General features: G+C 45.3%; 2 protein-coding genes across 2 annotated transcripts in view; one reads left to right on the top strand and one right to left on the bottom strand.

Moving 5' to 3' along the window:
- Positions 1 to 10,547: 10,547 nt before the first annotated feature.
- Positions 10,548 to 11,489, top strand: LOC131814282 (olfactory receptor 10Z1). Its single transcript, XM_059144928.1, has one exon. The coding sequence runs from the start codon at positions 10,548 to 10,550 to the stop codon at positions 11,487 to 11,489; it is 942 nt and encodes a 313-aa protein (XP_059000911.1).
- Positions 11,490 to 14,835: 3,346 nt separating this feature from the next.
- The window catches only part of LOC131814929 (spectrin alpha chain, erythrocytic 1-like), a 64,249-nt gene continuing 55,153 nt past the window's right edge, over positions 14,836 to 23,931 (bottom strand). The window contains 10 exon segments of the mRNA XM_059146406.1: positions 14,836 to 15,226; positions 15,228 to 15,290; positions 15,809 to 15,953; positions 16,577 to 16,723; positions 17,103 to 17,156; positions 18,067 to 18,254; positions 19,373 to 19,424; positions 19,882 to 19,899; positions 21,014 to 21,126; positions 22,015 to 22,311. Coding sequence (XP_059002389.1) covers positions 14,852 to 15,226; positions 15,228 to 15,290; positions 15,809 to 15,953; positions 16,577 to 16,723; positions 17,103 to 17,156; positions 18,067 to 18,254; positions 19,373 to 19,424; positions 19,882 to 19,899; positions 21,014 to 21,126; positions 22,015 to 22,311 — 1,452 coding nt within the window. The 3' untranslated portion in view covers positions 14,836 to 14,851.

The following is a 23,931-nucleotide window of genomic DNA, read 5'->3' as shown; positions in this document are numbered from 1 at the left end:
AGGAAAAGGCCCCGATTCTGTGCAAGCGTTGGTGTCCTGTGGCCCAGAGCCTCCGACATGAGTTGGAAGGCTGGGCGGCATGACCTCTGCTCTGTGTCTACCACTCGCCCAATCCCAGTGGTTAAGAACCTTCTCTTCCACCAGTTTAGGATGTTGCCTGATCATTACGAGGACCCGAGGCTCCTCCGCTCTGGAGGTTTGGCTCTGGTTAGGAGACCCTCGGGGATTCCTCTCTCCTTTCATCAGAGGGAGCAAGAGAACTTTCTCACTTGACTTTGTAATTTTCTCTCATTAGTTACAGGGCTTTGTGGAACACGTGCTAGTAAAACTCTGCTGGGAATCTCTGGGGATTTAAAACTTGCAGAGTTCATGTTCTGTCCTTGTTAATTCGCAAGTTTTGTTTTGGCAGAGAAAGGAGGGAGGCCCATCCCTGGCGTCTCCCTGCCCCGACACTCTCACCCTCTCATCACCAGCCCCTGTCCTGGGCATTTGGGAAGCGCACCCAGTGTTTGAAGATGAGGCTGAGAAGGAATGGGCTCTTCTTACAAGGAACTTGCACCTTGATGGAGGAAAGAAGATGGAGGTACACTGTGTGTGCCGAGGGCTGAAAGTGCTCAGACAAGACGGGACATATTGGAGCCGAGTGGTCCCAGGAGGGAAAGACCAGGAAATAAGAAGGCTGGTATCATGTATTGTCATAGTCCAGTGCTTGCAACTATGTAACGACACAAAATTGATCAAATAAATATATTTCAAAAGAATAATTTGCATATATGTGTATTGTGTATATATATAATGGCAATGAGATTTTTTTTAAAAAAAAGCTTATTTGGGGCGCCTGGGTGGCTCAGTGGGTTAAGCCGCTGCCTTCGGCTCAGGTCATGATCTCAGGGTCCTGGGATCGAGTCCCGTATCGGGCTCTCTGCTCAGCAGGGAGCCTGCTTCCCTCTCTCTCTCTCTCTCTCTGCCTGCCTCTCCATCTACTTGTGATTTCTCTCTGTCAAATAAATAAATAAAATCTTTTTTAAAAAATAAATAAATAAAAAAATAAAAACGCTTATTTATTTCAGGGCCCCTGGGTGGCTCAGTGGTTAAGCCTCTGCCTTCGGCTCAGGTCATGGTCTCAGGGTCCCTGGATCTAGCCCCACATCAGGCTCTTTGCTCAGCAGGGAGCCTGCTTTCTCCTCTCTCTCTGCCTGCCTCTCTGGCTACTTGTGATCTCTGTCTGTCAAATAAATAAATAAATAAATAAATATCTTAATTAAAAAAAAAAAAAAGAAGAAGATTAGCCATGTTAGTGTTGGTGAGGATTGGAAGAAGTGTAACATATATGCTATTGTTGCAAATGTAAAAGCTAGAACATAGTTCACAATTTTGGGAAGTAGTTTACAGATTCCCTAAATGTTTGATCTATTTGAGTCCCAGGCAAATGGTCTATATCCATGTTTCTCAGCACTCCCCTCTAAATACACCTACAAAGCCTGGAAATAACAATCCTAAGCATGACTCGGAAAGGTGAGGCAGAGACGATGGACTGGCCCAGGCAAAGGCAAAATGAAAACATAAATAAATACATTAATAAATACAGAATCAATAAATAATAAACACAAGCTAAGGCTGTTCTCTCTGGCAAAGAACCAAGAAAGGGGAAGTCCAGTAGGGACGTAGTAGGGAGACCTAAAACCAGTGACAGTGGACGCCCTGATCTGCCTGGTCCTGCGGTGTCAGCCCCCTCCACTCCCCCACACCATCCACCCACAGCAGCATTGCCAGCAGAGCCTGGGGGGGCGACCTGCCGTCCACCTCACACCAGGGAAAGCCATATCCTGAGCCACAAGACAAACCACAAGAATTTTTTTAAGCGTTTCATTCCAGTTAGCTAGCATACAGTTTTCTTCGAGTTTCAGGTGTCGACTGCGGTAATTGTACGCTTGCAGACTCTACCCCATGGTCCCCACAAGGACAGGCCTCCATCCCCATCCCCTCTTCAGCTGCCGGAAGTTTCAAGGGACGGGAACCCTACAGAGGACATGTGGTTCTCTCACCACCATGGGATCAAGCTAGAAGTCAAGGACAGAAAGTCTATAAACAAGTGGAAAGGAAACAATATTAAGCAGTCCACCCGCGATTACAACATGCCCGTGTGTGGGATGCGGCGAAGCGTCTGAGAGGAGGGCAGTCCCTAATAGGGAATTGAATTCCTGTCTCGAGAACCCAGAAAAACATAACAAAATTCATCCCAAGTTCATTTATAGGCTTGACGCAGTCCTTTCCAAATCCCAGAAAGGTATATATAGATAGAAAGATATATAGAGATAGATAGATAGATAGATCTACATAGATATAGATATACATGTCTACATAGATATCTATCTATAGATAAACATCTAAATCTATAGATACACATCTGTAGATATACATCTATATCTATAGATAGATAGATAGATAGATATCTATATCTAGATATATCTATCTTCTCTGCAAATACAAATCTTCTCTATATATCTAGATAGATCTACCTAGATCTTGATATCTATCTGGGATTTGGAAAAGACTGCATCAATAGAGATAGAGATAGATAGATATCTATCTCTATCTATCTCTATTTTATTTTATTTATTTTTGTAGAGAAGGACAAACATTTTAATTTACACGGAAAGGAACAAGTTCAGGAACACCTGTAACTCTCTTCCAAAAGAAGAGTCGAGCGGAAATCACTGCATCCAGCGGGAACACCCACCGCAGACCTGCGTTCATCAAGACGCGGTGATACGGGCCGAAGCCGCGGAGGAGCCCGACTCCGCTTCGTGGTGTTCTGGCGGCCGTGAAACCTTCCCACTCCCACCTCCTGCCCTCCTGGCACACAGCTGGGCAAGCTGATGGACAAGCCTGCCGCTCTGTCCTGGGGCGCCTGCGGGAGGTGCCAACCAGGCCCCTTCGGTGTGGGGTCCCACCGGAGCACTCGCTCGCTAGCCCTCAGGGAGGGGACCGGCCCGTCTCCTCCCGCCCTTGCAGTCCGCCTGGTCAGTGCCCGTTGGGTGCAGAGCTGCGTCCCTGTTTCTTTACGGGGGGGAGACAGACGGACACGTGTACCCACGTCTGTAAAATCTCCCTCTCCATAAAATCCCATATTGCATGTACTGGTGTTTTAATGCCGCTCCTACGGTTCATTTTAAAAAAATGTAGTCAATGGAATTTAGATGCCAAAGTAATTTGCTCTCTTAGATATTCCATTTTAAAATATATTTTGTATTTTTCTCTGTGAACTTCTCGGATATATGTGTCCCTAAATATTTGTTTATGAGTTTTTGATGGGTCACGTTACCATACTTCTTGGTAACAAAAATGTCTATAGGTTGATTCTTTTAAAGTGTTTTTATCGTCCATTCTGAATGACAGCCTTGCTGGATCAAGTGGGCTTGGCTCCATGTGCTTCTCACTGAATGCCTGAATACATCTTGCGAGACTGTGGACTCTGGGAAACACACCGAGGCTTTCAGAGGGGAGGGGTGTGGGCGTTGGGTGAGCTCAGTGATGGGGATTCAGGAGGGCATGGACTGCTTGGAGCACTGGGTGTTATGCGCAATGAATCACGGAACCCTACGTCAAAAATAACGATGTGCTGAATGATGACTAAGATAATATAATAAAAAAAAATCTTATTAAATGTGAAAATTAGAATTTTAATGTAAACTTATCTCTGAGTAACAGTAGTGCTTTAAAAATTACCTTATATATCAATGAATAATATTTCTTTTTGCTAAAATGAGCTCAGGATCACCTTTACTCCAAAAAAAGTTTGCTTTTTTGTTTGTTTGTTTTTAAGAAAAGCAGTGCTACTCAAGCTTTTAAAATTCCTTTTAAGTTATAGTTCATTAGTAGCCGAATGGTCTATCATCAAAAGGTATTTTTAATAATTTAATGGAGAATGAATTTATCAGTTCTTTTTTTCTACTTTCTCAAAAACAGTGATACAGAATCTATTCCTGGAAAGGACTTGAAAAAATATTCTTTGTCTATCACGAGCATGCAATTTTTCAGTTTCTGAGAAGTTTATCGTAATAGGGTTTTCTAGTTGTCACAAAATGATGGTCAACTATGATCATTTATCTGTTATTTATAAACACATTGCCTAAGTTTATCTATTCGGAAGTATGGGGGAAATAAAAACACTCTGGATCTCAGTCACCTGGTCGATAGATTTTCATTAAAATCCTCTTAGCCTCTCACATGCTTTGGCTGTCTATCTTTTTTTTTTTAATTTTTTTATTTTTTATAAACATATATTTTTATCCCCAGGGGTACAGGTCTGGGAATCGCCAGGTTTACACACTTCACAGCACTCACCAAAGCACATACCTTCCCCAATGTCCATAATCCCACCCCCTTCTCCCCACCCCCTCCCCCCAGCAACCCTCAGTTTGTTTTGTGAGATTAAGAGTCACTTATGGGGGTTCCTGGGTGGCTCAGTGGGTTAAAGCCTCTGCCTTCGACTCAGGTCATGATCTCAGGGTCCTGGGATGGAGCCCCGCATCGGGCTCTCTGCTCGGCGGGGAGCCTGCTTCCTCCTCTCTCTCCGCCTGCCTCTCTGCCTACCGGTGATCTCTGTCTGTCAAATAAATGGATAAAATCTTTAAAAAAAAAAAAAAAAGAGTCACTTATGGTTTGTCCCCCTCCCAATCCCATCTTGTTTCATGGATTCTTCTTCTACCCACTTTTTTTATCCCTCAATTTACTTAACTTTGAAAAGGCGGGAGTTAAGATTTCATTCCTTGGATTTACTTATTTTATTTAAATTCAGTGAGTTGACATATCATGCACCGTTGGTTTTAGAGGTAGAGCTCAATGACGCGTCAGCTGCAAACAGCACCCAGTATCAGACACCACTGCCCTCCTGAATGCCCGTCCCCCAGTCACCCCATCCCCCCACCGCCCTTCCAGCCTCCCCCAGTGTGTCTCCTACAGTTCGGAGTCTCTCAGGGTTTGTCTCCCTCTCTGATTTCGTCATATTTTTTTTTTTTTCATTCATTCGATTTAGGAAACTTTGTGATACAACCTAACTGACTATAGGACTTTCACTTCCAGATGCCAGAGTAGAAGGACCTTCCCGTGCCTCCTGCCTCCTGTAACTGAAAACGCTGGACATTATGCATAAAGCACACCGAAGTATCCGAACGCTGGGAAGGACAAGAATAACTGTGACTTTGGGGCCCAAGGAACAGTACGGTGACCAGTTCTCTGGGTTTTCTTGTTGCCTTGTACTTCCCAGTCCTGGAGCTGCTGAAGTAGACAACCTGGAAACACTAATCAGACCCCCCCAACCCCAAAAAAGAAACAAACAAGCAACCAACACCCTTACTGCTGATTTTGTTGACCTTTTCTATTGTTTTTCTAGTCTTTATTTGTTTCTGCTTCCATTTTGTAATTTCCTTCTCCCTGCTCTCTTTGGGTTTTGCGTGTTCTCCATCTTCTAATTCTGTCGGGTGTGAAGTTAGGTCGTCTGTTCAAGATCTTTCTTTTCCCTTAGTGTGGGTTATTTATCATCATCAACCTTCCTCTTAGAAGTGCTCTTGCTGCGCCTCCTCAGTTTTGTCATGGCGTCTGTGGCAAGATAGGTTTTTATTTCTCTTTTGAGTTCTTTTCCGACCACTTGGTTGTTCAGGAGTGTGTTTTAAATTTGTATTTCCATATTAGTCAAGTCTGAGTTCGAGACCTGAAACTTCTCCATCACTTCAAGAAGTTCTTTCGTGCCCTTATCCAGTCAGGGCTGAGGGGACCACAAGCGAGGTGATTTTCTCAAACGTTATACAACGTTCCTGTTCTTTAAATTCATAAATGGAAACAAATTCTAAGAGCTGTGTTGCTTGTGGCTTCTTTTACTCAAGGGAATGCTTTTGAGAATTTCCATGGGGTTACACGTTTATTCCTTTTTGTTCCAGGATATTGTTTAGTATTCCCATGGTCATGGTCATTTGGGCTGTTTCTAAGTTTTTCATAATTACAGATTAAACAGCTAAAACATTTATCCAAGTCTCTGTGTGGCCACATGCCTACTCTCTCTCTGTTCAGCTTTGTACAAATTGGCTTTTCTTTCAAAGTTGCTCTGCCATTTCACTCTGCCATCTGCTCTTTGATAAGCACATGTTTAATTTTTATGGTTTGATTGATCAATTTTTTATGCCTATGCATTTTTGTCTCCTGCCTAAAAATATTTTTTTTTTGCCTTCCCCAAGGTAATGACGACATTTTCTGTGTATTCTTTTAGTTGTTTTGTCCTGTCAGACATTTCGGTCTACACCTCATCTGGGATAATTTCTGTATACGGAATGCAGTGAGGACTACGTTTTTATTTTGGTTTTGCTCTTTTTTCTTACCCCGAAATTCAGTCATTCCCGTACCGCCGGTTGGAAAGACTTTCCTTTCCTCATTGATTTGCAAGGCAACCTTACGGAAACTGATGGGACTGGGTACAGATGTGACTGTTTCTGGACTTTGTATTTTTTATTGGTCTATATACCCACCTTTTTGCTGGTAGCAGTTTTTGTCATTATTGTTACTTTATAGTAATTTTGAGTTCAGGTGTTTAATTTGTATGATTGTTTAGATCTTTTCATTTCCAAATGATGTCTAGAATTAGCTTCCCAATTTCTACACACATCCTGTTGGAGTTTTTTTTAATAAAGGTACATTGAATCTATAGATAAGTTTGGGAAATCAAAATTATAATATTGAGTCATTTTACCCATGAAATTTAATGTATTAAATTTACTTAGATTTATTTTAATCTTATCTCTTAATGTTTAGAATTTTAAGGTATAGGGTACTTCCTCATTTTTTAAAAAATTTAATTCTAAGTGTTGATTTTAAGCATCTGTGTTTTTATACTATTAAAATAAAATGTAATTTCTTATTTTTTGCAACTAATATGAAGAAAAACAGGGGCGCCTGGGTGGCTCAGTGGGTTAAAGCCTCTGCCTTCAGCTTGGGTCTTGATCTCAGGGTCCTGGGATCGAGCCCCACATCGGGCTCTCTGCTCGGAGGGAAGCCTGCTTCCTCCTCTCTCTCTCTGCCTGCCTCTCTGCCTACTTGTGATCTCTGTCTGTCAAATCAATAAATAAAATCTTTAAAAAAAAACAATTAACTTGAGAACTTGCTAAATGTACTTATTAGGTTTGTAGACCTTCTGTAGATTTAGTAAGATTTTCTCGTACACCATCATGTCATTTGCAAATAAAGAATTTCATCATCCTTTTCAAATCATTAGATCTTTTATATATTTTTCTCACATTATTACACTGGTTTGAACCTCCAGTACAATGTTGTATAGAGTAGCCAGAGTGCTTATTCTAGGGAAAAGAGTTCAATATTTCACAAAGAGGTATGATAGTGGCTTTAATTTTAAATAGAAACAGAGTTTTTTAAAAAAAATCAATGGATATTGATTTTTACCAATAATTTTTACACAAATATTGAGATGAGTAGATTATATTTCTTCACTTATTTGACTGATTTGATGAATTATGTTAACATTTTCAAATAGTAAATTAGTTCTGCATTCTTGGAATAAATCCCCTTTGTTATGAAATATTATTATTATTATTTACATATTGCTGGAATATAGATTTTTCATGAAATAGGCTCAAGAACATGTTGGAGATGACAGAAGAAAGGACTGATGACGGGAAATAAATCCATAGAAATAAGTTGATCTGAAGAAGAAAAAAAGTTAAAATGAATCAATTCCGTGAGATTTTCCAGACAATATCAAGTAGTCCAATGATTAGAATATCAGAAGGAAATGAAGAGATAAAGAGAAAAATAAAGATAAAGAAGAAAATATTTTAAGAAATAATAGCTGGAAATTTCCCGTACATGGTGGAAGACAATAACGTACAAAGTCAAGATGTTCAACAAATCACACGGAGGAAACGTACAAAAGCATGTGCCCACCCAGCATCCTCCAACTGATGCCAGCCGCAGGCAAGGGGAACGCCTGGGAACAGGAGGCATCCGACCCGGCCCGGGGAGCAACGCGACACCATTAATGGCAGCTCGGGCATCAGAAGGTAGGGGGACAGAGACTCAGTAAGTGGCATGAGGGAAGATGAAGAGACGTACTTGTTATTCCGGAAAACTAAATTCCACAAGTAAAGGCAAAGTGAAGGCATTTTCAGGTAAAGAAACATGAAGACCGCGGCCGCGAGCACGTGCTTTAGGAAGCACCGAGGGAGGGCGGACGGGAAGGCGACCCGCGGGGACCTGGATGCGCAGGAGCGCGCCAAGAACACGGTGGGACACGGAAGACGGAGCTGAGCGCGGTGAGCGTGGGGTTAAGCAGAGAAGAGTGTACGCACGTACACTAGTATTCTCTCAATTTCCCTAAAAAAGGCTCATATGCTTGTTTGAACATCCTGACGACGCTGTTAGTGACCGCCAGTAAACGAGGCTCTGCCGTTGCAACTTTCCTGCGTTTTGCAGGAAACCATTCAGAACTCCGCTGCCGGAGAGGGGGTGACGTTCACCAAGCGTGCTGGGACCGAGACCAGCAGGGGAAACCGCGCGCCGGGGACCCCTCGGAAGCCGGCAGTCGCGCTGCGGGGAGACCAGCGTCCAGGGCTCCGCGGCTCTCGGACGGACGCGGGTCCCCACGCGCGGCGCGCAGTTCAGAGACGCGGGGCTGAGTCCCCGTCTTCGCTCCTTCTCCCCACCCCCGTGTTTGCTCTCTCTCCCCCCAAAATAAATAATCTTAAAAAATATATAAAATACAAACATGCGTCTGAAAGAAGCGCAGTGGACAGACGAGGACGTGGGCAGAGGGTGAGGCTGAGGGAGGAGCGCGCAGGGGTGGGGCTGAGGGAGGAGCGCGCTCTCGGGTGTGGACGTGACCGTGTGGGCCTTCGAAACCGGGCGCGCCCTGGAAAGGGTCGTCTCCGCTCTTGAGACAAAAGCAGGGAAGGCGAATCCCTGTGTTCCTACTGAACACCTCACCAGGAGACTCTAAAACCATGAATCTGAGCTCTGTGACCTGGGGACGGGGGTGTGTGTGGGGGGGGTCGGGTCACTTAAACTCTATGAGGCTCTGTTTCCTCTACTATAAAATGCAATGGTTCACCCTTTTTTTTTTTTGAAAGGCTATGTTTATTATTTTATTTTGTTTTGTTTTGTTTTATTTATTTTTTTTCTTTTATTAATTTTTTATTTTTTATAAGGATATATTTTTTATCCCCAGGGGTACAGGTCTGTGAATCACCAGGTTTACACACTTCACAGCACTCACCAAAGCACATACCCTCCCCAATGTCCATAACCCCAACCCTTCTCCCAAACCTGGTTCACCCTTTTTAAACCAGGTTATTTGAAGTTCTCAAGCAGATTTAACATGTGAAAAGAGCGAATATAATACTTAGGACATAATGGGATTATTGTTTACATCAGATCGCAGCATCTCTTTCCCCGCAGGAGTTCTCCGCGGTACCGACAGTCGGAAGTGCGTCCTGAGACAGCGCCCCGGGGACTGGGGCCCCTCCGAGACAGAGGCTGCTCCACGGAAGCAGAGAGGACTCGCCCCGTGGGGCCACAGGGGCGGAGGCTGTCTCGGGCTCACCTGGGAGCATCCCTTGTGCTCAGAGAAGCCTCTGAGACGGGTCTCGGGGCTCTTCCCCTGCAGGCAGGGCTGCGCCGAGGCGTCTGGGGCCTGGCTGCTGAGAAGCGGGCCTCTGCTCTCCTCCCCGTGAGCCTCGTCGGGTGAGTGGGGGCTCCCCTTGCCGAGCCTCCCTTGCTGGGTCTCCCAGCCGCCGCAGGGCCTCGCCTGGACTCGCACGGAAGAGGCTCCGCGGAGGGCGGCAGAGATACGGGACTGTGACAGAGCTCCGTGTTCACGGGCACCGAGGCCCACGGTGTCAGAGGGTGGTCGTTGTTTGGGGGCTGGACTGTTGGATTAGGAGTCGGCACTTTTTCTCTGGTCCCGTCTCTGTCCCCTGACCCAGAAAATAATATCCCACAGGCTGCCGCGCGTCCTGTTCCAACAGGGTGCGTCCGTGCCCACGTGTGTATTCTTACGTGGGTGCCTGTAGGATGTCGGTATGAACGGGAGTCCGGTGCACCTTCTGCGTGTTGATGTGCTGTCTCGGAAGGCAGGTGTTGGTAACGCGCCTGATGGACTTGTGGATGATGGACACGGTCACTGGGGGAATACGGGTGCACAGGGTTTTGGACCTGTGAACTGGGCGTGGTTGGGGATGAGTGCTTTACCTGTGGCATGCGTGTCTCTCTGTGTAGTGTGTGTGGGTGGGCGTGTGTGTGCACACTGTGTGTCCTCGCACACGGACACGTACCTGCACGCAAGTGAGAGCGGGTCCGTACATCTATCTGTCTGGTGCTGTCGATCCCTTCCTGAGGTCTGGTTGCTGTCCCAATGAGAGATTCCTTTCTGAGTTACAACAGGCACAAAGAAAGGAGAACCCACCTCATCCTGCCCTCTAAGGAAAGGAGGCACCTGCCGGCCAGGCGGAAGGTGTCAACACACAGTTGACCAGGGCCCCCTCAGGATGGGTCAGGCCAATGCAACCGCCTGGAAGGGTTTTGTGTTCCTGGGCTTCTCCAGCTTTGGGGAGCTGCAGTTCCTGCTCTTTGCCCTCTTCCTACTTCTGTATCTTGCTACCCTGACCGCCAATGTCTTCATTATCGTGGTCATCAGGCTGGACAGCCACCTGCATACCCCCATGTACCTCTTCCTCTCCTTCCTGTCTTTTTCTGAGACCTGCTACACGTTGGGCATCATTCCTCGGATGCTGTCCAGCCTGGTCATGGGGGGCCAGGCCATCTCCTATGTGGGTTGTGCCACCCAGATGTTCTTCTCTGCTTCCTGGGCCTGCACCGACTGCTTCCTTCTGGCGGTCATGGGCTTCGACAGGTATGTGGCCATCTGTGTCCCGCTGCACTACGCCAGCCGCATGAGCCCTGCCTTCTGCTCCCAGCTGGTCGGCACCTCCTTCCTCAGCGGGTACCTCTTCGGGCTGGGAATGACACTAGTCATTTTCCGCCTCCCGTTCTGCGGCTCCCATGAGATCCAGCATTTTTTCTGTGACACGCCTCCGGTGCTGAGCCTGGCCTGCGGGGACACGGGCCCGAGTGAACTGGGCATCCTTATCCTCAGCCTGCTGGTCCTCCTCGTGTCTTTCTCCCTCATCACCGTCTCCTACGCCCACATTCTGACAGCCATCCTGCGGATCTCGTCGGCCGAGGGCCGGAAGAAGGCCTTCTCCACCTGCGTCTCACACCTCACGGTGGTTGTCGTCCACTACGGCTGCGCCTCCTTCATGTACTTGAGGCCCAAAGCCAGCTACTCCCTGGAGCGGGACCAGCTCATCGCGGTCACCTACACCGTGGTGACCCCCCTCCTCAACCCGATCGTTTACAGTCTGAGGAATCGGGCCGTGCAGACGGCCCTGAGAAGCGCCTTCCGAGGGAGACTGCTTCGTGGAGGATGAAGGCTCCCCCAGCGGCACCGTCTCTTCTGCGCAGGCTGGACTGAGACCAGGAACCCAGGAAAATGGGCCAGATGCTCAGGGTCTCCGATCAAAGCCGTCCTCCCCCTGCAACCCTCTGGGAGAGCCCTGTCCTGCTGCCTGCACTTGCCCAGGGCTGCTGGGGAACATGGAGCAGGGAACCCGCTCAGTTCACTGTGTTTAACTCGCACTGAGCTCGGAATCTGAACTCGCACTTTCTCACCATCACTGCAGAAGTCCAGCTCCTTAAGAATTTCCCAGCTGAACTGAACGAGTGGAGAGCAGTTTGGCCTGCTCGAGTTCAGAGCCGCTCTGGCTGGAGTCCCATCCAGGGGTATGGTACAGAGTGTTAAATTACTGCATAATTAGAGCAACCCACCTCTGATGCCCTTCCAAGATCCATTTGAATGAGTAGCTTGAATGCTCTGTTAAATGAAAAGGTAGGCTGTTTTCTCTCCCCGCGGGGTTCTTTCCCCTTTATTATTATTTTTGTATCACTGTCCTCTGACTCATTGTCACTTTGTGCTCTTCCTTGTCATTGGCTTTCCCGGTTGGTAGATTGTATCTCAGAGAAGATGTAGATCTCCTGTTTTCTTTGATACTCGTCAAAGCTCCGTGATGGCCTCATAATCTTGGGTGTTGAGGATTTCCTCGCTTGTCTCCCTCCGTAGCATGGATACCGTCCTGTGGGATCTGCTGGGGACGTGTTCACTTCCGCCTGCAATATACGGTGCTCGGCCCCAGTGTGCTTAGGGACCAATGAAAGGGTAATGAAGCCACACGGCTGTCAGGCCCTATAACTTATGGTGTGATGCTAGGTCTCTGCCCCCATGTCCTCCTCTGTAAAATGGCTGTAACCTTGCAGTTTTGCATTGATTACTGAACAGGACTATGCATGCAAAGAATTTAGCACCAGACCTGGATCATAATGATCTTCCAATAGATGTGAGCTGAGTTTACTGTGAACGTACTAAGCAGAGTAAGTTGGCTTTTAGTTTAGGGAGAGGTTAATTGCATGAAGAATCAGAGGCTTCGTGTCTAAGGTAGTACTCGAATGTGTTCCTAACTGGTGGGTAAGTCTTGACTGCAATTAAGTGGGAAGAGAGTATATTCCAAAAGAGGGAATAGAGTAACTGAAGCTTTGTGGCGAGAGGCAGTCTAGGCCTGCTTCAGAGTGTGGTGAGCTCTCCAGAGGGACTGAAACTGTGTCCCAAACGATGCTAAGTTAGTTTGGGTGAAGACTTCTTTGCAGACAGGAGGTTTAATACCTTGCCTCAGACTTGATCCCTTCATCAGGGAGAGTAAGCCTCTGAGCAGAGATTAGAGTGGCATCTGGGAACCGATTTCGGAAGATTAATCCAGCTGCAGAGAGGATGACAGAGCCCGGCAGAGAGGGACCAGAGGCAGGGATCAGTAAGGAATCCACTGCCGTCGTCCTAAGCAGAGACCTGGGGACCAGAACCTGGAGAGTGGGGCAGGAAGATGAAGAAAATGACAAACAGAAGAGATTTTGAAAATGCAGGATTCGCATAATTCAGCAATGAGGGAGCACTGGGGCACGATTTGAGAGAGAGAACTTACATTAAGGGGGTATTTTTCTCAAATAGGAATCCATCTTTTTTTCCATGCCCTCAGGGAAGAATCATAGCCTCTAGTTAGAACTTCATAGAAACTGAATTTGGGAGAAAGGAAGCCAGAGTCCAGAAAAGAGAACAGGTTGGAGAGAGGTAGGAGAGTCAGTCAGATGGCAGAAAGGGCCTGGGTCTCAAGCAGTAGGGATCACGAAAAAACTCAGGGCGGGGGCTTAAACACAGGCTCCAATCTATAGATTGTAAAGGAAAAGAATTAGTAAGAATAAGTCAGGGGTTCCAGTTTAAAGTAAGTGAACAGAAGGTCAAGGGAAGATGAGTACCGGGAGGAGCTTAATCACAAATCACAAGGAACATTTGATAAAAGTGCTAATTGTTAGAAGTTGAGTATTTATAGACCTAACCAAGTTACATATACTGCTTCTGCATTTCCATTTCTGCTTGCGTGCCTAGGTGGTCAGGATCTGACTTCAGAGGGAGCTGTATTTGATGCCAACGGTGTCATCTTCTTATGGCATTTCGTTAGTTCTTCAGACAAATATTATCTTCTCTGGACTTTATACTATTCAATCTCTTTCATAAGATGTTAACAGCCCTTAGCCATAAAGAGCATTTCTTCACCTATCACATGCTTAATAATCTGATTTAGGTCTTGCAGATACTTGGTGGGGGTTGGGAGGAGATCACAACCATATTCACCTTGCCTTGGTTATTACAAGCACAATTTGTTGGAGTCCCCATACTTCTTGGTAAGTGTGATATCAATGACACTGATTTTTTATGTGTTTTTTTTTTTCAAATGCAACCATTCTTGGTAATTCATAACCAAGTTTTTAAAAAATACTTTCAATGGTCATGTTCGATAGGATCCAACTGTTGAAGCAAAAATCAGTAAAAGGCACTTATACATTATTAGCAACAGAGACAGCATTTTAGATTCAACCAAAATTCGTTTGAATGGTTCCTGAAAGAATTTGTCCCTGACTGAGGAAGGACTACCTTTTGTGCAAAGGATGAGACTGAGACAAAGTGGTAGTCAGGTGGCAGTATTTATGGGCTGGTGGTGAAGGCAGTGCAGGATACCAGTAGTCTCACACAAGGCAGAGATGTGATGGAAGGATTCTCACTGGCAAACAACACTGTCGACTTTGACAAATCCAGACAGAATGTTGGCATTGGCCTGAACACTCTTTGGAGACAGCATTCCCTTTTCTTGTTTGTTTGTTTTTTTCTTAATTCCTCATTTTGTAAATCTAACTCTTAGTCTAATAGGAGGCAGAAGTCAATCAAAACCTTCTTTTCATCACATTAAAATGTAAGCATGAGTGTGGGGCCACGGAGGGCAGAGGAAGCTCTGCCCAGCCACAGCCTCGTCGTTCTGAGATTAATGATGTCCTCTCTAATGCAGAAGTATGGAGAAAGGGCAGGTTGAGAAGAACACAAGCGTTGGTCTTCTTCCTCTTCCATAGATATCCAGATCATCAGATATCTTTTCAAATGATATATTTTCAAATGTAAGAATTTATATGCATTCCAAACCTCAAGAGAAACCATTTGTGAGTTACAGATGTGAGTCCTAGACTTTATTCATTCCGCCATGACCCTTGTTTGTGGTGTGACTAGCTTTCTATCTCTAGAGAACAATTATTTCTCAGAAATACAGATGTTCACATGCGTCAGTAACATTTGATTTCACAGTGCCCTATTAAAAAGAAATACTTTAAAAAATGAACTTTTTTTTTTAAAGGAAATGTTTTATTTCAAAATCAAAACAAAACAAAGGAATACAGATGTGTAGAATCCAACGAAGAAAAAATGAAGAGCTTGTCCCCAGAGTAGTGACAGGTTGCATACAAAATGAGCCTGTGATGCTTCCTCTCCCCCAGCTCTGGGAATGCCTTCTATCCCCCAAGCCTGATACGTGTCCAGGTGTTCTAATAAGTGTAATAAATACACACACACCCATACACACAAGACAGTCTCCCTCCTCCCCCATACCTTCTGTCCCTTCCTCCCCCAGTACTTCCCACCACACCAAGATTTGCTATGATTCAGGAAAAGCTGCTTCTCCGTTTCCAAAGAAGGAATTGGTGAAACCCACATAGTCATAGCCGGCAAGATGGCTTTTGCCTCGTGGGTCCACATACTGCTGCATATGTGAGGCACAGAACTGCACTTGTTCTGGGGTTAGGGCCTGAAAAAAAGCAGAAAGAGATACAGCCATAGGGATTAAAAACAGCTGGCTCCTTGGAGCTGGCAACATACCCCGAACCTGGGACCCAGGGGACAGAGAGACGGGGGAGCAGCAGCCTGCCCTGTTCCCATCACAGACCTTCTCAGAAGTCTATAATTTCTAATGCGTACATCCAGCTCGTCTTCTCAACTTAGCCCTTACCTGAGGAGTCCTATCTCACTTGGTCTACACACTTCATCCCATTCCCTAAATTTAGGTTATTCAAGAAGTGGGAAAAGAAATAGCCTTAAAAATTGAGTTTCAGAATTGGAATCGACCCTTACGGTCACTAGAGAATGACTTTAATTTTCAAGCTGGGCCAAAGCACAATGAAATGGTGAGAGAAGCAAATAAATGGTCACTTGTGCAGGACAATGTTCGAGCAACAACAACAAGATGTGTGGGGGAGAGTAGTTGCCAACGGTGGGCCACCAGGCCCAAGACAAGTTCAGTGACAGTGGACGCAACTGGGATCTGACCTGCTTCATGTCCTCTTTGGTAATATAGGCCTTGCCTTCTGCCAGGGCTTGGAAAGCATTCTCAATTTCATCACTGGACTTGATGTTCTCGGACTCCTTGTCGATCAGGAATGAGGTGTAGTCCTCCAGGGAGACATAGCCCTTCCTGTGGGAGAAATGGTTTCCTCACTCTGAGACTGTGGGCTGCGACTTCTACTTTGACCCCACTCCTCATGCCCTTGTAGGAAAGTAAATGCCGCTTCCCAAGCCCCAGCCGCCATGCCCACAAGAGCCCTCTGACTGGACTCTCTACACAGTCTGGGGGTCTTCATCAGCGCCCATTCCCAGGCACTTCAAGTTTTTCAAGATTCTGTCATCTTTGGCGTTAGAAAGAATTCATCCCTAACGGTGGTGCGATCTCTCCATGACTGTACTCCACCCCCACTCTTGTCAGTCGACCTCCAAATCATGCAGGTCTCCTTACAACCTTACACACATGGAAGGATTCTTCTCTCAAGGTTCATTCTCAGAACCAGGTAAGATTCATAAATCAAGCAGAAAACAGGGACTGAGGAAATGACAGAGGCTGTGCCTGAGTTGGAGTCAGCGCCATGAACTTCTGAGCTAATCCTGCAAGGCATCAAAACCTGCCCAACTCACATAGGATAGTCTCTGTCTTCCTATTCTCGTGATGAGTTGGTACGGTGTTTCTTGGATCATTTTACCCTCTGTACTTGTCCCTCCAAACCCCAACCCCTACGATGGTCTGGCTGTTGGTCTTCTTCTTACCTCCCAGGATCGACGACATCCAAGAACTTCTCAAACTTGGGCTCAGGTTCATCCTCCTCCACCATGGGCAGGTAGTAATTGAGCCCTCTCAAGCAGGACCGGAAATCTTTGTGGCTCAGGCGCCCGGTCAGATTCTCATCAAAATGTCTGAAGAACAAAAACATTTTATCAAGTTCAATAGAGAACCAGATTAGAACAGAAAAGAACAGTTCTTATTGGGTCAGCTGAGGCTTTAACTCATCACAGGTCATCAGAATGGAATGGGGAGCTTGCCCCTGTTTCTGAATTATTTTTAATCCAAGGAATGGAACAAAGACAGTAAAATGTTGAGCATGGGAGAAATGTATTTTCTGAAGTCCAGGAATTTGATAGACCTATTAAAAACCATGACATGCAGGTAATTAAGACATCTAGGTTTTCATTTAAGATCCTACACCAGCACTGAGGGGAAAAAATTACTTATTTGGAGATTCATTTTGAATGGGTTGGAAAATAAAGAACTGACCAGCTATGAAGTTATACTCACTTATATGTTGTGCTAAACTCCTTTAGTGTCTCCTCACTCACGCCTATGGTGTCTCTGAAAGGAAAAACATACATTAACCCAAGAAATAAAACAGAAAAGTAGCAAAAGACATGCCATGTGGAACAGAGAGGGATGCTAGTGGGTATTAGGCTACTCGGTCATGTAATTCAGGGGTTGGCAAACTATAGCCTATGGGCCAAATCTAGTCTGCCACTTGCTTTTGTACAGTTTAGTGAGTTATGAATGGGTTTTTACCTCTTTACATGGTTGGAAATGATCAAAAGAGGAAGTGTTCCATTAAACATAAAAATTGCATGAAATTCAAATTTCAGTGTCCATAAATAGAATTTTACTGAAACATGGACATGCTCATGAATTTGTGGGCTGTCAATAGCCTGTTCTCTCTATGACAGTGAGTGAGTAGTCACAGCAGAGACCACAGGACTCACCACAGTTGACACACTTATGATCAGTCAGTCTCTCTATAGGAAAAGTTTGCCAATCTCCGATCTAGACAATAATGCTGCCATTATTCCCAAGACCTAAAGCTGCTTTGATGTAATTAATTTATTTAGAAAACAAAACAAAACATGTGAATTCTGCTCTTCTGGCTCTACACCTTGGATATTTCTTGCATTCTAGGCATTTGAGAGGGACTTTACAAAAGGGATGGTCTCCTGAAGGGACTACTTAAGATGGAGAAGGGACTCTAAGAACTGGGTGATGAGTAGCTTCAGTGGGATAGGAGCATGGTCTCCTGTTTCATAATAGACTCCCAAATAAAAAGAAATAGTCATTCTGTGGGACAGAAAAGAGAGAACGAGAATTTTGATTCTGGAGATAGCTTGTGTCCTATCTCTGAAGCAGCTCTTTCATTCAGCACCCTGATCTCTAGATCCTGGGGCTAAGTTCCAACACCTAATCCCACCCACACCCTGCAACCCTGGTCATGGGTCTGCAGTACTTGGCTTGGATCTGCTGTTCCAGGTTGTGCTGCATCCTCATCCCCAGCTGGTGGAGCTGGTCCCACTGTTGGGCCAGCCCCATGGTGCTGTACTTGAGGTCCAGGACCAGTGCCTCCTCCAGGCTGTCTCCCAGATCCTCAATCTTGGTCAGCTGGCGCTTCATGGCCTGGATCTCCTTCTGCTTCCGCTAGAAAAGCCAAGAAGGAGAGACCAGTCATGCAAGGTACTGGCTTCAAACCAAGGGATGGTAGAGAAGAAGCCGATGAGCTTGAGTTTCCTCTAATTGTTTTCTTTTTCTTTCTTTCATTCTTTCTTTCTTTCTTTCTTTCTTTCTTTCTTTTTTTTTTTTTTTTTAATTATTCTCGGAACTCTTCCTGTCCTCTGTAAAAAATGAACCGCTCAGGAAATCCACTTATTTGTTCCTTGCTTATGCAATGGGGGAAGGTTAGGAGATGTGACTTCAGTCATTCTGGTCATGTGTAATATATAAATCTAAGGGTTAGTAGCTACATCTTGCAGCAGAGAGGAGGTGTACTCCCAGGACACCTGCATGGCTGGTTCCTAGCAATCTGCGCCTCGAGTTATCTGCACTGGGGACTGGCTAGCTCCAGCTGGCTCCCCTGCCACCCTGTGGACAGACTTCCACAGGACGTACCTGTCCTCCAGGCACATCTGATGCCAACTGCCTGCATCCAGGCCATGCTTTCTCCTGAGCAGGGGAGGAGGGGAGGGTTCTGAGGATGAGGGAGGATGGAGATACTGAGTGTACGACATGGTGCAAAGGCTTGTGACCTTCCAGGGATCAGTCCTACCTGACGGCATCTTACTCTTCATTATCCAAGGCCTTTCATATGGGAGCAATTCGATTTAATTAATTAAATGTTCTCCTTGAGATGGAGCAGAAGTGAAAATACAGTTAAGAAACACTGTTCTAGCCCGTTGCTTCACTCAGCTGTTGAGAGACCACCTGGATTTAATTATATTATCAAGTGATTGTCAATGATGACAGCTTCTGCACCTGTTTTCTTTCTTAATTATCACAGTGACAGTGACGCCTGTATTATGAACTCCATTATATAGACACAGAAGTCGAGGTTACTGAGGTAAACCAAAGGCCGTGCCCATGGAGCGGCAGTGAGAGGCTAGAACACAAGCCGCTGGCAGCACTGGAACTAGACCCCGAGGCCCTTGACCTTCTGCCTGGGGAGTTTACCTAGAAGTACTACGGGGGTTGCCTTTAAAGCGTTTCCCTTGCACTCCTCATAATTCTGGCCATATCTCAGCTAATAAGCAAATGCTACTTACTTTATTTGCTTCCAGCTGGGATTCCAGAGTTCCTGTTTCTTTGAGCAAAGACCTAGTTATGAACCAGATATCAGAAGTCAGTATTTCACCCAGACAGACCTATTCCAACACCCTACGTTTCTCTACTCCTGTGTCTATTATACGGCTCCTTTGAACTGAATTTTCACACCAGATTTTCAGGAAACTGAACTGTTCTGCCAACTGGCAAGCTGCTCGATGGATGGGAAGAGAAGGAAGGTCTGCTCTTGTTCTTCGTGTCTGCAAGGCTTCGGTCCCTTCCTCATGGCTCTTACTCGACACATACCCTGAACCTAATGAGGTTCAGACGCCCCCTAGTGGGATGCAGACAGTCTGACACTCAGCATTCTCTCTCCATCCCACCTTCAGTCAGGTACCCTCTGGGTCTGATGGTGATGGAGGAGATGACGAAGATGCCTGGGCGCTAAGTCCTCCTCATTATTAGTTTTACAGAATAGAACAAAACATACATAATAGCATAAGATACTGACCCGTCCAGAAAATAAGCCCTGGGCATGGAGGTCCGGACAGGAATCAAATGAGAGAAAAGAGAAATCACACATTAACACAAATTACTTCAATGATCTTCTTTCCCTAGATTAATGAAATATTCTAAATCTAATAGGAGCCTGTTTTGCACTGCTCCCGGAGTCTCTCCGTCTTGGAGGAACTCAGAGCCTCTGTGCAGCTGCTGTGTTAGGATGAAGACCTCTGGTTTCAGGTGATGTGCTCAGTGCTGGGCACATGCTGCGGGGGGATGGATGAGGGACCAAACCAGAGGGACAGGAGGATGAGCTGTGCTCCCTCTGCCTTCTGCCCGATGACTTTTAGCTGTGACACAGGTTTTCCTTTTGCTCACCATCTGGTTTTTCTTTGTTGGGTTCGTAGGAACAGGATATATCACGGATTGTCTAAACCACCCCTTCAACTCTCAAAAGTCCCCATTTCTGACCCAGCTACTGGATAGGGTCCACCAAGTTTGACATTTATTCTAATGTATTACAACCTTCCAAGTCTCCTCTTTTCCAGGTCATTTGCCCCGGAGCATGTGACAAATGCTATTTTCGTGTAGAAGACATTCTGCCTCTAATAAAAGCAATTAGTGTAGAGTATCTCAACTGATTCTCACCAGGGCTCCGTGATCAGGCAGCATGATAGCTTCACTGCAGGTGCTCACAGTAGGCTCGTGCCCATAAATACATATGTGACCTTGAGTGAGTCCATTTGTCTATGGAACTTCTTAACACACTTGGAGGCAGAGGTAATCACATCTGCTCTATACAATTTTCAAGTTTGCAGGGAGAGTTAGGGAGGCCATGGGTATAGAGGCACTTTGTAAAGTGCAGACATAAGGGCCTATGTTATTTCAGACTTAATCACAGGCAACAGGAATAAAAAATGAGAGTATCTAGGCGAGAATATGGACGTGTGGACAATGGGCAGTGACATGACATTCTCTTTTCTTGGTTTTGCAAGGATTACTTTAGAAAACCATCAGTTCCAGACTTGAGAAGCACTCACAGGATATGGTGAATTTAGAACCACGTAAGTGCTGTAGGACCCCTTCCCGCTCCCTTCAGGCATGTATTTCATCCCCACGCTGATGCAGGGGTCACTGTGCACCTGGTCTCCAAGATCCACTGAAGGAAGGCGCTGGCGTTCTGCTCAAACTCCTGGCGCATCTCAAAGTTCTTGACCTGTCTCGCTTCTTCCCTTTGCAGCTCCTGCTCCCGTTCCTAAAACCCCGAATCACAAATAGTGGCGTGAACATTGAAGACCTTTCTTTGCAGTGAACTAGCTGGTTCCTACACGCGCCCCTCCCCCTAGTCTAACACGTCTTCCGGAAGCATGTGCTACCTACGCGCTTGTATTTCCTCCCGACCACCTCTCCTTGCAAAGGGGCGGGAAGCTCCCCTCACACCCCAGAGTGGTTGCAGGTGTCACTAAGACCAAGCCCAGTAACAAATAAGCTAGTAATAAAGGCAAATCGTCCTCTTCTCATTTTTTTTTTTTTTAGGTGAAATCTTCATTTAAATGAACATAAACACAGCCCTAAAGGGAAAAGTAGCAACAAGCTGCCGCACCCCACACCCCACCACTGTGGTCTCTCTCTGACAAATAAATAAATAAAATCTTTTAAAAAATAAAATAAAATTGGTAGTAATTGGGTGACATTTTTCTTTGTGAAACTTTTTAATGTTCTCCATAGTTTCTATGATCAATAATATTATACACATAAAATTATACATAAACACATTAAAAAGGCACTTTGGAGGTAGGTATAAAATAAGGTTGTAGGGAATCTATAGACTGTGAACTTATACACGAACCTCATGAACTTCCATACCCTGTGTTTAGAGCCACCTCCTGGAGCCGTGTTTGCTTCCTTGAATCACTGCTCAACAGCCAGAGGCATGAGAGTGTCTGAATGCTGGGGCGTAGGGTTGTACCCACCAAGAGCATATTTCTGACATTTCCTTAGACAGTTCCTATTCGTGACTGCTGACCCAGTATACTTATTAATTGTGTCCTTTCTTTCTCAAAAGATCCCCCCACAACTTGTACAATACATTGGGTTGTCATGCTCACCACCGTGAAAGAAAGCCTCTGTTGTGTGCCGTTACCTTGATGATGTCAGACAGGTTCTTCCAGAACTTCTCTAGCACCTCCATCGTTAACCACGTGTAAGGGCTGGAGGGCACATTTAAGGCCTTAATCTGCTGGTCCAGCTCCAGCAGATTGTTGAAGTCAGATTGGGCCCCGGCCAAGGAGGCCAGAAAGGCCTCATGATCCTTCTGCAGCTGCCGGACCGCGTTCAGGGAGACACAGTGCACAGGCTCCGACAGGTCCTCCTCGGCATTCTCACACCAGTGGTTGAAAGCGGAAGCCTTGTGTGCAAATTCCATGAACAGCTCCTCAGCCTGCAGAGAAAAAAGTCATCTCCATCTTTCCTGATAAAGGCCATCAGCAAGAGAAAAGACTGAGGATTAAAAAGACCATATTTAAGTATTTTCAGGGTCAGCTCTCCAAGAGGGCAGAACTGAAACTACCGAGGACATGAAATCAGTGGGCCCACGGGTGCATCTGAGGCACTGCCCAGGTCCTGGTCCCCTGATGTGAAACTAGTCAAGTCTTCAACATCTACAAATAAAGAGGCTGAAGGACTCCTAGAGTTGTTTTAGTGCCAAGAGTCCAAACGAAGCAAGGTCCATTTCCAGTGATGAGATTTCACGGTTTCTTATTCTGAAGTGTGTGCCCTCCTTCTTCCTGGCACATGGCGAACATGTACAAGTAGGCATTAAATGAATGAATGGGTGAATCATTCAATCTGAGATCACTGATGGGCTAGGCCACTCTCTCCCATTCTGCTGGCTTCTTCTTTCTCTCTTCTGAAGACAATGCCTCTCTGGTGTCTTTTTGTCTGTGCCAAGTCCTTTTCTTGCTTTCTTTCCCAAATTTATTCAGGGCTCAATCCAGTTCCTACCCTCTAAACTGTACCCTTATCCCTCTGTTACGGTCTGGAATTATCCAGATGCTCTGAATGACTGAACTGTCTGAATTTCTGAACAAGAGAAATAGTATGGATTGTTCCAAACAGTAGGTGACCAAAAATGGTTTTAGATTAAAATGTTCCATAGACTTAGGGTCAGCAGTTTGTATTTCCCAAGAGATTTATCTAAGGCAAATGTGAAAATGAGTTTTCATTCCCAAATATGGAGGTTAAGGAGGAGAAAATTGGTCCAAATGGAAGAGGGATGTCAAAGGTGTTAGACCATTACATCTTACCCTGTACTCCCTTCGGCACTCTCTTTGTAAAATGTAAAATACAGAAATAGTTGATATGGCCCCTACACGGGAAAGACACAAAAATCTATAAGGTACCTAGTATCACTTCCTTAATATTATGCATTGTCTCTGTATTTTACAAAGATTCTATAAGCAGGAAATCAAATGACAAACCTCTTTGCAGAGGTTGAAAGTTAAGCAAAATAGAATAAATATGTAAAACATCTTTCTATGTAGAACGCATATATGTGTGTAAAGTTGCCCATAAGTTTATTTAGTTTTTCACTTAGGACTTATTTCTGTAGGTACCAAGCCCTTCAATAATTAGTTAAGGGTCCAGACTGACTGATTTTTATCTGTGTGCTTGTTTCTTAATTCCCTTTCCCGCCTACCCTGACTTGCTGCCTGGTACAAGACTTCTTATGGTCTAGGAATGCTCGGTAATTTCACTGAGCATCTTGACTTCCTTTTATTATTGATTATTTTTTATGATCGGCATTGAACCTTAGCAGCCACCAGTAGACAGAACATTGTCATCACATAAGCCTATAGAGAGCTTAGTGCCTTGCACTGCATTCTCAGGTCCATGATCTCTCTCAATGGTTGTAACACAGACCAGCAGGAGACAGTGGTAATATAGTCGTATTTCACAAATGGAGGAATCAAGGCTCAGAGATGTGAAGTGACATATACAAGGTCTCCCAGCTCAGGGCAACACAAGATGAGAACTCAGGTTTCCCTTGTTGAGTGCTCCT

This window comes from Mustela lutreola, chromosome 14 (assembly GCF_030435805.1).
Source record: "Mustela lutreola isolate mMusLut2 chromosome 14, mMusLut2.pri, whole genome shotgun sequence".
Lineage (NCBI taxonomy): Eukaryota > Metazoa > Chordata > Mammalia > Carnivora > Mustelidae > Mustela > Mustela lutreola.
Note: the sequence above shows the minus strand (reverse complement) of the source record. Positions and strands in the feature narration are given on the sequence as shown.